This window comes from Hippoglossus stenolepis, chromosome 14 (genome assembly GCF_022539355.2).
Source record: "Hippoglossus stenolepis isolate QCI-W04-F060 chromosome 14, HSTE1.2, whole genome shotgun sequence".
NCBI lineage: Eukaryota > Metazoa > Chordata > Actinopteri > Pleuronectiformes > Pleuronectidae > Hippoglossus > Hippoglossus stenolepis.
Window position 1 is genome coordinate 4225625 of NC_061496.1, and position 17517 is coordinate 4243141.

Sequence of the window (17517 nt, forward strand, 5' to 3'; positions counted from 1 at the left end):
GAGACAAAACAGAATAGATATAATGATAATAAACTGTAGAGTCAAAGCATGTAGTTCAATAATGTAACAAACATTTTCTTTGACTAAGCAAGTTAAACCACTACAGTTTAGTCTTTACCGTTGTATTTCCATATGCAGCTGAATATAATCTTCGACACTGATGAAGAAATAATTCCCAGTTAGAAGAAGCTAATGTTTCTTGAATCTGGTTGATGGAGTCAATCGTTGGGGCAGAGAGACCGGCGGCGAATGCACGGAGCAGACGTCAAGACAGATGGCGCCGAATATTCAGATGATGCGAAATTACAGACGAGCCGGATGCAGCCAACACTCGGATGTGTTCGGTTCTCTGGAAAAAACAGAGTTCGTTTGAATGCAGTTATAGAAACTATGTGGTAAATGTTGGGTTTATTCATCATTGCACTGGTTCCTCTGAATGAAATGACAGGATGATATTTATAAGAATAGAATAGAAGATATTTATCTGGGCAGAAATTTGGCTGCAAAGCAAAACACACGTTGTGATAAAATGGGTTAAAAGACTGATCATTAATTCAGATATACATTCACACATAGATACATACTACTAGTAACATAGATGAAAATAAAAATAAAGTGAGTTTATAGATGTAAACATCTGAGGAAAAAATGTACAAAGTAATAATGTCTCCAAGGTTGATTGAACAAGGGTTTATATCACCAACAAACACAAATTATCTCATCTTTTAGAGATACGACACTTTGGCCTAAAGATCAATGATAAAAATTTAAAGCAAAACTATGCAACTTAAAACAGCAGCTTGATTAAAGTGAGTTTGATGTTTGAGTGAGTGTGAACATGCAGAATGTTTCAAAGAAGCCATTAAAATACGAAGAGTTCTGAACAGAGTTTGGTGGATTTGTTACAGCAGTAGCTCCTCGGGATCAGGAAGCAGAGGATCATGGGTAATATCAGTTTGTGTGGGACTACGCAGTCAGAGCCATTGATTCCTGTAAGTTTCTGTCTGTTGTGTGTCTTTAATCATTTTGCTGTGTTGTTGTGTGTTTGTGTTATTATTTCTGTTTTCAAACATGGACATTTTAAGATCCAACATTTTTCCCCATGAACCAAAGAAGAAGATCATTAATCTCAAGTCAATAAGTGACCTTGACAAAATCTATTAAGATTTCTTTATTGACAGAAATTCAGTGTAGCAACAATCCTGAACTGTTTATATCACACAAATGCCAACATGTTTGATCTAATATATATATATATATATATATATATATATATATATATACTTAATTTTATTAATTTGCAAAAATAAAACCTGCTCTCTGGGACGTGACATACAGTAATTAATGTATTTTTTCCAGTATGAAGCAAAAACCTAAGCTGTCACCTTCTCCCCTTTTAAACCAAATCTACACCAAAAGTCTTCATTTCTCAGGGAATCTCACATTGAGAAATGTCTGGTTGGACTTTGTGTGTCTGTTTCCAATAAATACTCTTTGACAACTGGACGTTCCTGTTTGTATTTTGCTGTCCACAGTTTGTCTATCGATTTCTACCCCAGTGGGTTTTTCTGCTGTGGCCTAATAAAGGACGGTGTCAGACTTTTCCAGCCAAAGTCCATTTCTGTGCGCTGGTCCATTTCCAATGATCCCTCCATACTGTTATCCCTCCTTCCTTGTTTTTAACTTTCAAAATAACCCGAGGATCAGAGAAACAGATAACAGTTAAATGTGCAGTTAATTGTGTGTTTTCTTCCTCAGCGCAATAAAAAGTCAAAGTGGAATACTACAACACACTTTCTTGTCATTTTGAGGCAGAACAGTTTTTATTAAAATGACACACAGCACGATGACGTACATCAGTTCCAGTAGTTATGACCGGACCGATTCATGACCCCTCAGTGTTTATCACATCCATTGGACTAGAAAGCCTTTATTGGCACGAGGGCAGGTACAGCACGCCGTCGAGGCACATATGACGCATCCCCCAGGAGCCGACAGTTCTTCCTCTGGTGCAGCTGAACTCGATCTCTTCACTGTGGGTTGCATACAGTTTATCCTTTCGGCCGTATCTGAACCTAATGTTACGTCCCCTCATAGCTTCTTCATCCACAGTGCAGGGTTCTGAAACAGATCAAACACATCAGACTCCAAACACATATATATATATATATATATATATACACAATATATATATATATATATAACCACTGCTGGACTCAGTTCAAGAAAATAAATTAGAGTGGGAAACTCAAATCCACTGACCCTCATGTAATCAGCAACATTTTCTATCACAATACTCAACATATAGAGCGTAAATTATATATCAGATTATATATCCTTCATTCCAAGCATAATATTATGACTTTTTCTTTTTGATTATGACTTTATTCTCATTACTTTACATTTTCATTCCTGGAACATAAATTTGACGTTTTTATTTTTTGTAATATTATGACATAACTTCAGTTTGTCTGTGTTTTGAGTTCACTGCCTCTCCCGTAGATTTGCTGTGCAGCAGTCATCCAAACACTGGAAATTAAAACTAGTGCTACCTGTAAAAGATGTGGTTGTGACTTACTGAGGCATATTATCTCTCCGGTCCATTCACCGTTGTTGCACGTTTTCAAGGGTCCTCCCTGCATGATGTAGTAATTCTGACAGATGTATTCAACCCTTTCATTCTGTCTGTAGCTGAACTTCATAGAGTTCTTGGTGTCTCCATTTGCAAGAGGCGGTGGTTGCTCACAATCCAGAGGAGCTGAGGGAGTGTGGCACATGACAGAGAGAACACGTTTGGTTGTTACACTTTTAATATTAAGACATTTTACAACTGTCTTTGAGGCAATAAAAGCAACTACTAGCAGCTACTGCCCTCGATTGAATGAATTCTGTGGGAGATGCTGCAGAGAAAGTAGAAAATTCCTGGATCAGCCCAACTGTTCTGATCCACACCAAAATTTTCCTTCCACCGAGTTACGCACAAAATCTGTTCAGTAGTTTTTGCGTAATCCTGCAAACTAACTCAACAGGGAAACAAAACGAAAACATGATCTCCTTAGTGGAAGTAATGATTAAGGTCACGTTTGAGATCTGTCTCACAAATAAACATCTGGGTTAACTTTGACGTAACAAACCACTGGATCCTGACAGAATCGCTTCAGGATGAATCCCCATCATTTCCCTGAATAAGTAGCAAGAGAACAGACAGAAGTGACTGAGCTCACCTCCACATGTTGGAAAGTGATCACTCCACCGTCCATTTGCCAAACATTCAACTTCTGATTTGCCCCGAAGAGTGTGACCACGCAGGCGGCAAGAAAACATCAACTTTTGTCCTGGTGTTAGTAGATTGCCTGGAATGTGGACGTGGACGTTCACGTTCAGTGGGGCTCCTGTGAATTTACATGTGTCTGATTTGGAGAAAGGAATTAAAGTGTTATCAGTTGGTTAAAATGCAGCATTAACACTCGGAGATTGGACTTGAGGTTTTGGGTTTCATGAGCCCATGTGTTGAAAATCATTGAAATGTTACCTCTGTATAGAAATATTATGGAACTATTCAGTAAAGTTTAAATCTAGATGTTTATTAATGATCCTCCAGTGAGAGAGGACGTACCAGAGCAAGTTGGAAAGGGGGCGCTCCACTGCCCAGTCTCTAAACACTCGATTTGTCCAGAACCTTCCAGAATGTACTCATCGTCACAGTGAAATTTTAACTTATGTCCAATCTTCAGTGTTTTATTTCCTGGTGATAATCCATATGCCCTGAGACTAGGATGCATCTCTCCGACTTCACAAGTGATGTCTGAAAAGAGTGAAAGAGATTTTACAAAGTTGAAATTTCTCCAAGCTTCATAAATCATAAATCATAAATATTTTGTACAGTATAATGAATTTTTTAGGGTTAGTTTAAAAGAAGTTTAACCTTCACAAGTGGGGACCGGATGATTCCACTGTCCGTCTTTCCCACATATCAGCATCGCGCTGCCGTTCAGATATTTCCCACTGTTGCAGCTAATTTTGAGGAAGCGGTCAGGAAGTATGGGACCGTCGTTCTCTGGTAAACCTATGACTGTGATCTCTCCATCCGCAGGGGGCTCACAGCTCAGAGCTGAGTAAACACAAACAGTCAGTCAGGTCCCAGAGGAGAGGAAACGCTCAGGGAGGCAACAACGGGATGGAGAAATGAAAAGAGCTGCTTTTATCAATAAGAAAAGCAGTTGGAGTTGGGACCAAAACACAACAAAATAGGTGCTGAACAAAATGTATGATACAGATTTAGTCAAACTTAAGCTTCCACACACCAATAGACAGATACTTAACTGATCCTGAGGGAAATCAAAGAAAGTCAACGGCAGGATTCAAACCCACGTCTCCAAGGTTTTGTAGCACATCGTGATGATTGGATGTGTTCATACTTATCGTCTACGTAATGTTAAGTTTTCCATTTTTAAAGCAGTCGTTCCAGAACAAGAACCATAAGTAAAAAGTCTGCTGTTGCATGTTTACATTTTCCAACAAATATTTCTCCTGCACGACGACAAACGTTGGACTTACGATCACATACTGGCACATGATTGGTCCATTTGTCCAGATAACAGGTGCGCGTGTCCACCTTGCTCACCATTTGATACCTGCAACACACACAGAGGAGACGCTTTCTGCTTTCAGGGGAAAAAGGAAAACAACCTCATCCATCAGACAAATATAAAAAGGACTGAGCCGTGTCGACATCATTCCACGTCCGCCCACCCTTCATTGCAGAAGTATTTGATGGTTGCTCCGAAAACAAATTCGTCGCCGTGGGTAATCTGATAGTAGCCGTTGGGAGTGTCGTCAGGAAGTTGACATGGCTTCACTGGAAAAAAGAAAAATGAAGAACTGTATCGACCAGTTTACACAGAATAAGTCATATTCACGCACACATTCACACAAAGCACAGAGAGTACACAACTCTCTCCACCCTGTCACACTCATGACCTACGTCAAACAAGGGCAGGAACCAAATAACTCTTTGGCAAGGAGACAGCAACTTGTTCATTTTACACATGAAATACTAACTAAAGTGCTTGAAACTTAATCCTGCAAGTGCACAATAAAGAAACTCAAACATCATCTGCAACAATGCTCCAGACGGTTGTCAGGAGCCATTTGGTGGAAGAGCTGGGGATCAAACCACCGACCCTCTGTTTGGTGGACGGCCCTCTCTACCTCCTAAACCCCAGTCAGCGGATTAAAACATTATTTATTAACCAACTGGTTCCTAAAATATTTTTTTCTTTTTTTGGGGTCAAGTGACAGTGACGTGATTTTGTTCCGACTCGTCGTGATAAAAACATTTATTTTGTGCAGCAGCCGTGTTCCTGGTCTGTTGTGTTGTTGGAGAAGAACAATAATCAGAATCTTACGTCACATTTGTTTTGGTTAAATGAGACAAATGTATTTCAGATCCGACAAACGTCTCTTTGAATCTCTTTCATGTTTCCCTCCGAACAGAAATCGATGGATCTCGTGTGTTGCAACGAAATGCAGAAGGAGAGAAATTGAGTGAACTCACAGTAGCATGGTCCCTCGTGAATGGCTATCCAGCCGTCGCTCGAGCACATATATCTGATGGTTGGACCTGATATATAACCAGTTTCACATGTGAAATGGATCACGTGTCCTTGTAGGTACTCGGCTCTTTTGGTCTCGTCTGTGGCGCTGGCGTGAGGAACGACTGGGGGCTCGGGACATGCTGACAGACAAGGACATGACAACACGGGTGAGGAAGAAACGTGTACAGATCCCAGTATTCAAAGTCTTTTCTAAACACGCGTACAGAAGAAGTGATATGTGAGTGGAAAACAAATGGGCAATTTTTAATAAAAATTATGAATTCTCTCATTGCTTCTCGGCTCCTCGTGCGAATACAAATTCAAACCACGACACCTCAGTATTTAGAAAAAGTCCGACTTACCATTCTGTGACAGAGAAACCTCCACGTTGCCCCACAACTGGAGCAGCACAAGAATTAGAGACAGTCGCATTTCAGTGGTGCGGCTGTGCCGAGTCCAGCTGTTTTCTGAGCTGAATTTGTGTGTGTGTGTCTCCTGAGGGAGCACAGGGGGTCACGGCATGGGACTGCCCAGAGGGAGCGAGGCAGCATGAGCACAACATGACGCGAAATCAGAGTTAAGTTGTGAAATATTCATGATTAATCAAATTAAATTTGTCGCTTTTTGTTCCACGGGGGTTTTGATAAACGTCACGTTAAACAATCCCATTCAATAAAGACTTTAAAGTTTAATGTCTGATAGGATTGTGTCTAAAAACACGTTGCACTCAATGTGGCAATAGCATTGATTCCACGGTGCAAAGTCCATTGTTATCAGCCAGTGAACTGTTTATTTACACTTGATTGATTAATAAATCAAATATAAATGAGATTTTCTGGAAACCACGTGTGAGTGTTGTTTAATCTTCGTTAATCCAGGACTTTGTGTCGACCTACATTCACACATTCAGAGAACATGTGACTGCAGTTTCAGCTTCTCTTCATTGGCCTCTGATGAATGTTAGATGTTAGAATGAATTGATTTTATTATTTTCATGACCTTCACCCAAGTGCATTTAACTTGAGCTGGCAACACGAGGAGCTCGGGTCTGAATTCACTGTTTAATGTTGATCTAGCTTTGAAAGTTACCGACTGGATTCAACTTTTAACATGTTTTATTTAAACAGTTTTCTCCTCTGTAACATTTGTATTCTGATATTTGTGCTCTAACGCTGTTTAATCGCTTTTAATTGTTTTTTTGTTGTCTCCCCTTAATTATTCAGTTTTATCTTTTAATTTAACTTTTATTATTATTATGGTTTTTCTTGTTGTTGTATCCTTCACCTAGAATGAACCTTAAAATCCCTACAGTCAGTTCTCCCCCCTTTAGTTTTTATTACCACAGTTTGTGTAGAAGCAAAACAAATAAAATAAAATCCTCTGGACATTTTGTGTTGTGCGTGTTCTGTAATTTACTTTTGTGATTTTCCTTTTTCCTGTTTTTGAAATTTGCAAGATTGTTATTTTCTGCCGAGATGAAACCTGTTAAAAAAACCCTGTTGACAGACACACACTCTCAGTCCCACTTCCTCCCACTGTCAATAATTTAACTTCCTAATTGTTAATCATTCATTTTAAGTCCATTTTCATCTCGCGATGAATTCCATCTGATTCTCTCTCATTATCATTATTTTGTATCTTTTATACAAAAAGAATTCTTGCAAAGATTTTGATTTGATCATTTCATCACTTTGTTTTTATTCATACTTCATACACACACACACACACACACACACACACACACACACACACACACACACACTTTCCATACTGAAATAATTAAACCACCAAACAAATCCTTAATTCTTAAAATTCACCTCTTTTATTCAACACAAGCTTCACGACATCAGATCACATTATGGCACATTCCCAGTGGGACACATGGACACTCCAGCGGTTGCATGTAGCAGGATCTCATGACGTTGGTATGAAAAACAAAACGTGGTTTTCTTTCTCCTTAATCTGATCAAACAACAAATTTTAATGAATTATTCTTTTCACTTCTTTGAACGACGTTGAAAATCAGGATCACTGGTCTGGAACAGCTGTGGAAGAAGATTTCTATGTTATATTTTTGACAAGTTTTACAACACTTTATTTTGTCTAGATTAAGTCAAACTGTCATATCTCCTCTTTAAAGAAAATGCTCATCACACCATTTTTCCTGGGTCATTTTAGACATCCTGGATCCTACAGTTTAAATACAGTTTCTAATTGAAATAAGATTCCGGTTTCTCTGGTTGGTAGATTACTGATGAATAAAGTGGCTGATATGAGTTTGATGACCAACAGTTATTCCTGTATTTATGTTGCAGGCACTTTGGGATCGTGGAGTAAGATGCAGGGTTTACAAGGCAAATATCTACTGTTGCAAAGATTCAAACTATAACAAACGAAAATATTTTCATTCGTTTCTTCCTTTCATTGACTTTGTTCTGGAAAACAGCCGTTAGAGTTAAACATATAAATCCTGACTTCACCAAAATCTCCCTGAACACATTCAGTAAAAAATAATTAAATTGACATTTGCAGAAGTTTAACTTGATGATACCTTGACACAATGGATCTGGTTTCCAGCCCTCTCTGGTGCACGTGGCCCTGGTGGCACCACCCGTTCTCTTGTAGCCTCTTTTGCACTGATATCTAACCTCATCCCCCAATTTCATCTGTTGTCCAGAGTTGTTGTCCCACCAATCCACGAGCGGATCTCGTCGATTGCTGCATGTAACCTCTAGAAAAAGAGAGGGACTGGTTCATCTCAGGTGATCGATATAACACTCAGAATCATTATCTCCGGTGAGTTAGTCGAGAGGCCACGTTGTTCCATACCTTGGCATATGGGGCTGAGAGACCACTGTCCATCATTTTGGCATGAGACCACTGCTGATGTTCGCAGGGGGTCAGAAATCCAGTGTCTCTGTCCACATGTCACTGTGACTCTGTCCCCAGGTGAAAACACGTTTTTGTCAGAAGGGTGATACTCGGTTCCATCGAGTGACGGCAGTTGCAGTTTGCATGTTATCGCTGCGTTTGCTGGGAGATGAAGTACATGTTCTGGTTAGTTTGCTGTAACCATGACGTCCATGCATCCCTACAGCACCAGTCTTCACCTGTAAGGGTGCTGACATGACACATTTGGGTCGTTGACTTCATACTTACGTTCACATGCAGGAGTGGGGCTCCACTCGGCTCTTAACCCGAGTTTTGTGCACTTTGAGGGTCTGTCTTCAGTGGGCTGGAATCCAGGATTGCACTGGAAAGGCAGGATGTCATCTTCCTTGTACTCTTGGATGTCTCCAGGCACTCTGCCATTTTCAATCACAGGTACCAGACAACCTTTCCCTGTTGAAGAATAACACACAACATTTGCTCACAGAAAAGCCAAATCAAATTGTGACCACAATGCATCGGCTATCTGCTTTTTAAAAATGTGTCTGCATTCATATGCACAAAGCTGTTGATAGAGATTAACCAAAATGTCGCCTGGGTCTAAAACACCTAGAAAAAGTATCACTGTTTGTATTTTGGGCAGAGAAACATTTGACTTATGATAAAAGAAATTCTCCGGACGCCAAAATATTGTTTGTTGGTCCGAATATTGTTGACGTCGTCGGGCACAGAGATTGAGTCAATGGTAACCTCTGGCCTGAGTGAGTCTGAAATGAGTACCTATAGAAATAGGTGAAAACAGACGTAGTGTAGAGTTTGCATGGTGTAAAGTTGTGTATTTAACTATTAAATGCTGTGATTTCCTCACAATAAAAACTAGAATGGTCCGTAGAGCTCATACCTCCAACAATCCCCTTATAAAACCACTTTTAAATTCACTATATCCAGAATTTTATTTGTATCTGCACCAAATCACACGCACTGATTTAAAAATCAAGATTCATGAATCGTTTTTGAGAAAATGGTGCAGTTTCCAGTCTTTATGCTAAGCTAAGCTAACTGTAACTCGCTGTAACTTAAAGAGCAGACGTGAGATTTGTTCTTCTGAACTAATTCTTATCAAGAAGTTGAACTCAAATGTCAAACTATTCCTTCGAGATTGATTTCTAAGTCCAATCATTCTTAACCAGTTCTGTGATCTGTTAAGTTTATAGCTGTTATCTTTTCACTCTCTTTGCACTTTAGCCTTAAATTGACAACCAAGAAAAACCATCACAGCATCTGCAGCAAACTGGAGATTCTTGGTTTCGGCTCCGGAAAGACAAATAATTCAACACGCTGTGTTGTGACTGCCGACTCTAACTGGATGATCTCTCACTGGTTCCTGTGGGTTGTTACGGTTTCCACACGGCGGCCAGCAGGTGGTTACCGGTGGATTAGTCGTGGCTCATGCATGTGTGCGTTTCTCTCTCACCTTTACATGTCGGAGCTTCTCCGCTCCACTCTCCCTTTTCATTACAGTAGATCTCTTGTGACCCACTCAGGATCTCCGAGTTGGACTTGCAGCTGAATCGAACAACGTTGCCAACGTTTGCTTCCTCCGGGTCCCCGATCACCTGCACGTTGTTGCTCACGTGGATCACTGGGCACTGTTGGGCTGGAAGGGAAAACAGGATAGAGAAATACATCGGATGAGTGGAAAACCTTTGAAATGGAGGTAAGCGCTCCCCTAATCCCCTAATTTAACCACTTTTAAATTCACTATATCCAGATTTTTATTTGTACACCAAATCACACACACACTCTAACTGGATGATCTCTCACTGCTTCCTGGTTCCTTCGAGATTGATTTCTAAGTCCAATCATTCTTAACCAGGTCTGTGATCTGTTAAGTTTAAGTTTATATCTGTTATTTTTTCACTCTCTTTGCACTTTAGCCTAAAATTGACACTTCTTTGGACAACGCAGAAAATCAGGCTCACTGCTCTGGAACAGCTGTGGAAGAAGATTTCTGTGTTTACTATCACACCGCAGCACAGAGTAAATCATGCATCCACTTCTATGTAACAATTTGAGGTTGAAATTAACAAGACACGTTATATTTTTGAAGTAAGTTAAGTAAGTTTTACAACGCTTTATTTTGTCTAAATTAAGTCAAAATGTCCTATTTCCTCTTCAGACGTCAGATTCAGACTGATTCAAGTTTTATATCAATTTATGTCACATTTCATATTTTCACAAAGGATCTTTTTCATTTGAAGAAAATGCTCGTCACATCTTTTTTCCTGCGTCATTTTAGACATGACGCACTTTAAAAACATTTTCCCGACTGCGTCTGAACCGAAACTATTTTAACTTTGTACAACACAATAGAGACATTTTGAAATGTTCCCAAAACTAAAGGTTTCATTAGCTTATGCATCATTTTATAATGCACTCTTGCAGAGACAGCGATTGGGCGAGTGGGCAGTGACCTTGTCTCTCGTACCCGATGGACAGAAGAAAAGGACAAACTAGTGGAATTGTGGCAACTGTATTAGTACTTGTTTAATATGACAAATATGTTTGTGTGGCCCTGCGATAAAGATTCAAAATGTTGTAATGTCAGATTTGAAGCTTTATGTGGAATTAAAGATTAAAGATACGTACGTGCACACGTGATGTTGTGCATCTCCCAATTCCCATCGTTGCATCTAATCGCGGCGTCTCCCTCCATCTGGTAATTGTCCCGGCACTGATACGTCACTTCAGAGCCGGACAAGAACTTCCTCTGATACAAACCCACAACAACAGCGTTTTGAACCTTCGGTGGAGGGCTGCAGAGCTCGGCATCAGCTGAAAGAGACAAGATAACATGCACAGTTACAAATGATGTTCCTACTACAAGTGCTTACATCTGATAAGACAGCAGTGGACTCACGTGCACAGATTGTTGTGAGTGACAGTCCTTCTGAATTCCATTCTCCATCGTGACAGGTGAAGCTCTCCACCTGGCCGGTGAATCCCTTCTTACAAGTAATCGTGACACTTTGGCCGTCTGCATGATGACTATTTAGAGACCCCACCTCCCCGTTAGAGATCACAGGCACTTCTCCACATGTGTTGTTCTCTGGAGGCGACACCATAACAATCAGGTTTGTATGTTGTTAGTAAGTAATAATAGTTATTTGTCTATGTTCACAGTTATTTTGCATCAGCGCTTGTAAGAATTAGGCGTCCCATGGGGGTGCGGTAGTGTGCACCGTCTCAAAGTCACCGGTTTGAATCCCGGTTCGCCTCGGGGTCCTTCTCTGTGGAGTGTTTTGCAAGAATTTGAAGACTTGACAAAATCAGACATTCTTATTGACGAGAGAGAAACTCCAATGTTTTCTACAGAAAATGTTGGATTGTGGTTGTTTTGTTGCCACAAACTAACATTATACCATCATTTTGTCCTAAAACACCAACTTTTTAATAGTTTTGATGGTCGGTTGACTGCTCATTCTTGCATTTTATAACTTTGTTGAGCGGGTGCTTGGCTCAAACTGCCAGAATCAACCCTAGCAAAGACATAGAAGTAATTAAAAACCAGCATTTATCTCCGATAGTCAGAACTGAAACTTTAGAAATGTTAAATTCAACTTCTGGTTAAGGAATATAAACCGTCCAGCTGTACATGAAAACTGCTAAACTGCTTGTACTTTGCTTTAAGCTGGTTATAACAAGACATTGTGTGTATTACCGATGCATAGATCAAGTCCAGACCACAGGCCACCATGACACTCAGCCTCAGCCCACCAGCCGTTGGTGAGAAGCTTATAACCTTCATCACAGGTGTAGTACAGTTTGTCACCGTACGGACCGGCAACAAATCCATGAGGAACTTCAGCTTTCGGACAATCTGTGAGAAAACAGACAGAATCAATCAAAAGAAACAACACCCAGTGGTTCCAGTGGTTCCAGTGGTTCCAGTGGTCCCAGTGGTTTGTGGCTCAAGGGAGGACAGTGTTGGTCACTTTGTTGCACATGAAACTATTTGAGAAACTACGAGATAGATTTTCTCTGTTATTTGACAGGAGCTCGGAAGAATAGTCCCTATGTCTGTGGTGAGTTTTGCTGCAGCGCCACCAGCAGGTCAAACCTTGCACTGAATTAGAGTGAGGATACTCAACTCGAGCATATATAATAATAATAATAAAAATAATAACACTTTTTTAGCACTTTTCATACAAGAGCTGCAGCGCAAAGTGCTTCACATACAATATAGATACAAATAAAACATGTTAAAATGTGAATCATATTAAAGAACAGCTTCTCAGTAATATAAGAAGATGTTAAAATGACATTTAAAAGAAAATGAAATAAAAAAAATGCCCTCTCCTGCGTGACCGTCGAGTCGTATGGTCTCACCTGGGCAGCTCTGAATCCCGGTCCAAACACCTTTGTCACAGACGATAGTGAAACTTATCTCGACATCTTTCCTGCAGCCGTACTGGACTCTTTCACCGTGGCTGTAACTTTCCCTCTCATTGTGGATAATGTCTGCTTCTCTGATGTCTTGTTTTTTACACTTTTTCTCTGCAAGAAATTAATTTTGCCGAGATGTTAATTTGTGGATATTATCCTAAATGCATGTGTGTAAAACATGAAAATAGTATTCAAAGGGAAAAGCAGACAAAAAGAAACACTAAATGTGTTGTGTATTTCCTCACCTCTACATCGTGAGGATCCGCTCCAACCATTTTCTCCACAGGTGAGATAAAACTCTCCTTCGTAACCGTCCTTGCAGACATAATTGGCTCGATCATTGATCTTGTATTTGTCTTGAGGGTCGATAATATCTGCATTCGCGACATCATGTCTGTCACATGTGATAGCTGAGAAAGTAAGAGTGAAAAATCCATGATATGTACATTGTTGTCCACGTTGGCTGTGTTACCGTCAGTCGTATGAAAATCACTCCTTCAAGGAAGCTACTTCCTAATTATGATATAAAGAATGTGCCTGTAATGTTGAAATTACATAAATGAAGTTATGTTTTATTTTGGTCATGTTTCAGTCTCTGTAGATGTTGATTAACATTGAAAAGTCATTTCTTTCCCTTCACTCCTTTGTGCAGCTGAGAAACTGAACTTAGACCCTGGATCCTACAGTTTAAATACAGTTTCTAATTGAAATAAGATTCCTGGGTCTCTGGTTGGTAGATTACTGATGAATAAAGTGGCTGATATGAGTTTGATGACCAACAGTTATTCCTGTATTTACGTTGCAGGCACTTTGGGATCGTGGAGTAAGATGCAGGGTTTACAAGGCAAATATCTACTGTTGCAAATATTCAAACTATAACACATTCGTTTCTTCCTTTTGTTGACTTTGTTCTGGAAAACAGCCGTGAACACATTCAGTAAAAAATAATTAAATTGACATTTGCAGAAGTTTAACTTGATGATACCTTCACAAAATGGATTTGGTGTCCAGCCCGCTCTGTTGCACGTGGCCCTGGTGGCACCACCCGTTCTCTTGTAGCCTGTTGTGCACCGATATCCAACCTCATCCCCCAATTTCTTCTGTTGTCTCCAGTAGTTGTCCCACCTATCCACGAGCGGATCTCGTCGATTGCTGCATGTAACCTCTAGAAAAAGAGAGGGACTGGTTCATCTCAGGTGATCGATATAACACTCAGAATCATTATCTCCGGTGAGTTAGTCGAGAGGCCACGTTGTTCCATACCTTGGCATATGGGTCTGAGAGACCACTGTCCATCATTTTGGCATGAGACCACTGCTGATCTCTGCAGTTGGTCAGAAATCCAGTGTCTCTGTCCACATGTCACTGTGACTCTGTCCCCAGGTGAAAACACGCTTTTGTAAGAAGGGTGATACTCGGTTCCATGGAGTGACGGCAGTTGCAGTTTGCATGTTATCGCTGCGTTTGTTGGGAGATGAAGTACATGTTCTGGTTAGTTTGCTGTAACCATGACGTCCATGCATCCCTACAGCACCAGTCTTCACCTGTAAGGGTGCTGACATGACACATTTGGGTCGTTGACTTCATACTTACGTTCACATGCAGGAGTGGGGCTCCACTCGGCTCTTAACCCGAGTTTTGTGCATCTTGAGGGTCTGTCTTCAGTGGGCTGGAATCCAGGATTGCACTGGAAATGCAATAAGTCATCTTCCTTGTACTCTTGGATGTCTCCACGCACTCTGCCATTTTCAATCACAGGTACCGGACAATTTATCGCTGTTGAAGAATAACACACAACATTTGCTCACAGAAAAGCCAAATCAAATTGTGACCACAATGCATCGGCTATCTGCTTTTTAAAAATGTGTCTGCATTCATATGCACAAAGCTGTTGATAGAGATTAACCAAAATGTCGCCTGGGTCTAAAACACCTAGAAAAAGTATCACTGTTTGTATTTTGGGCAGAGAAACATTTGACTTATGATAAAAGAAATTCTCCGGACCCCAAAATATTGTTTGTTGGTCCGAATATTGTTGACGTCGTCGGGCACAGAGATTGAGTCAATGGTAACCTCTGGCCTGAGTGAGTCTGAAATGAGTACCTATAGAAATAGGTGAAAACAGAAGTAGTGTAGAGTTTGCATGGTGTAAAATTGTGTATTTAACTATTAAATGCTGTGATTTCCTCACAATAAAAACTAGAATGGTCCGTAGAGCTCATACCTCCAACAATCCCCTTATAAAACCACTTTTAAATTCACTATATCCAGAATTTTATTTGTATCTGCACCAAATCACACGCACTGATTTAAAAATCAAGATTCATGAATCGTTTTTGAGAAAATGTTGCGGTTTCCAGTCTTTATGCTAAGCTAAGCTAACTGTAACTCGCTGTAACTTAAAGAGCAGACGTGAGATTTGTTCTTCTGAACTAATTCTTATCAAGAAGTTGAACTCAAATGTCAAACTATTCCTTCGAGATTGATTTCTAAGTCCAATCATTCTTAACCAGTTCTGTGATCTGTTAAGTTTATAGCTGTTATCTTTTCACTCTCTTTGCACTTTAGCCTTAAATTGACAACCAAGAAAAACCATCACAGCATCTGCAGCAAACTGGAGATTCTTGGTTTCGGCTCCGGAAAGAAAAGAATTCAACACGCTGTGTTGTGACTGCCGACTCTAACTGGATGATCTCTCACTGGTTCCTGTGGGTTGTTACGGTTGCCACACGGCGGCCAGCAGGTGGTTACCGGTGGATTAGTCGTGGCTCATGCATGTGTGCGTTTCTCTCTCACCTTTACATGTCGGAGCTTCTCCGCTCCACTCTCCGTTTTCATTACAGTAGATCTCTTGTGACCCACTCAGGATCTCCGAGTTGGACTTGCAGCTGAATCGAACAACGTTGCCAAAGTTTGCTTCCTCCGGGTCCCCGATCACCTGCACGTTGTTGCTCACGTGGATCACTGGGCACTGTTGGGCTGGAAGGGAAAACACGATAGAGAAATACATCGGATGAGTGGAAAACCTTTGAAATGGAGGTAAGCGGTGAACTACAGAGAAATAAACAGTCAGATTCCTCAGCTCTCACCTTCACACGTAGGTACAACGCCATCCCAGCCTTGTGCCAAGCAACGCCGGTGGCTAGTCCGACTGACCATTTGATAACTACGGCGTAGAAAATGGATAATAAATAGTACTGAAAAACACAACATGAGTTTATGACTGTAAATATTTCCATACCCCTTTTGGCAGGTGTATAGAACTTGTGATCCAAAGACGAAATCATCTCCTACCGCCAGTTGAAAATCGGCAAACGGGGTGTCACCGGGATGACCGCATGACCTCGCTTGAAAAATTACGAATGAGAGAGAAAATCAGCGACTCTGCACTAACGAGAAAAAATCCTTTCATGTATGAAACGTACTCTAAATTCCGATATGTAAATCAAACAGAATAAACTGAAATACTTAGTTTGGTAAAAGTTTATAACTTACGTTGACATTTCGTGCCTCTCGACTGCCATTTACCCTCGACACAGAGCAGTTTGAAAAAACCACTGTAACCAATATTGCAGGTCACTCTTATTTGTCTCCCGCCGATGTAACTGGCCTCCAGACCAGTTGTGTCGAAATTGGAATCAAACAAGGGCCCATTTCGAAAATCTCTAAGTGTACAATCTGGGAGAGGTTCCATAGAGAGAAATACACAGTTGTACAATTTCCGTGTTCAGCATCGATAAAATCAAGGAATTACTTGAATAATCAATAATCAAGAAATCCTTGGTCTTACCTTGACTTTTGACGAAGGTCAGCGTGTGCATCCAGAAAAATAGGACACAGCTTCTGGTTATTACGTGCATTTTATCCTCATTACCCTGAACTGCCAAACAGAAGAAGAAACTGGAGACTGCAACACTATAATACACAGAAGGAACTGTGCAAAAAGAGGCTGCTCAATGATTTACACAAGTCTGATCCTGCCTCCAAATATAAACTCAGGCTCACGGGGGAAAAGAAAACAGAGGAAGTGTACACACACACACACACACACACACACACACACACACACACACACACACACACACACACACACACACACACACACACACACACACACACACACACACACACACACACAGCAGCGGCCTCACATGACATTCCAGGATATGTTCCTAATAATATGGCTCTGTACATATACAGCATACGATTTATATTGTAGAATGTTTTAAATGAGTCAGAAATTCACTAAAGGAAAAAAATAACATGATTGATGAAGTAATGTAATTCTATTTGTCGTAATCTTTCTTGTTTAACATCCAGTGTAAACAAATTATTCCCGTAAAAGTTTGTTTTCTCTCCCCTGTGAATCATTAGCTTGAATCAATTGAGTAAACAAAATACGCTGCATTTCAGCAAGTCAGCTCAGACTCAGCCAATCTAAAGTAAATATGAAATAAAAAATAAAAATAGGCAAAGCAGCTTTTCAGCGCAACACTCGATCAAAAGTACGATCGTTCTGTCAGAAAATCTGAAAATAAACTTCATTTCCTCAGATTCAGTTTATACAAATGTGTTGTTGGCCTTG

General features: G+C 40.4%; 1 protein-coding gene across 1 annotated transcript in view; it reads right to left on the reverse strand.

The window, feature by feature from the left end:
* The window catches only part of LOC118121125 (complement factor H), a 74088-nt gene extending 57158 nt beyond the window's left edge, over window positions 1-16930 (reverse strand). The window contains 26 exon segments of the mRNA XM_047342955.1: window positions 1933-2121; window positions 2579-2758; window positions 3225-3410; window positions 3617-3805; window positions 3926-4111; window positions 4558-4634; window positions 4753-4858; window positions 5558-5737; window positions 5960-6109; window positions 8149-8328; window positions 8427-8630; window positions 8757-8939; window positions 9961-10143; window positions 11136-11321; window positions 11407-11595; window positions 12208-12366; window positions 12876-13043; window positions 13178-13342; window positions 13918-14097; window positions 14196-14399; window positions 14526-14708; window positions 15729-15911; window positions 16022-16098; window positions 16174-16279; window positions 16428-16622; window positions 16723-16930. Of these exon segments, the coding sequence (XP_047198911.1) occupies window positions 1933-2121; window positions 2579-2758; window positions 3225-3410; window positions 3617-3805; window positions 3926-4111; window positions 4558-4634; window positions 4753-4858; window positions 5558-5737; window positions 5960-6109; window positions 8149-8328; window positions 8427-8630; window positions 8757-8939; window positions 9961-10143; window positions 11136-11321; window positions 11407-11595; window positions 12208-12366; window positions 12876-13043; window positions 13178-13342; window positions 13918-14097; window positions 14196-14399; window positions 14526-14708; window positions 15729-15911; window positions 16022-16098; window positions 16174-16279; window positions 16428-16622; window positions 16723-16792 (4258 nt within the window). The 5' untranslated portion in view covers window positions 16793-16930.
* Between the last annotated feature and the right edge of the window lie 587 nt (window positions 16931-17517).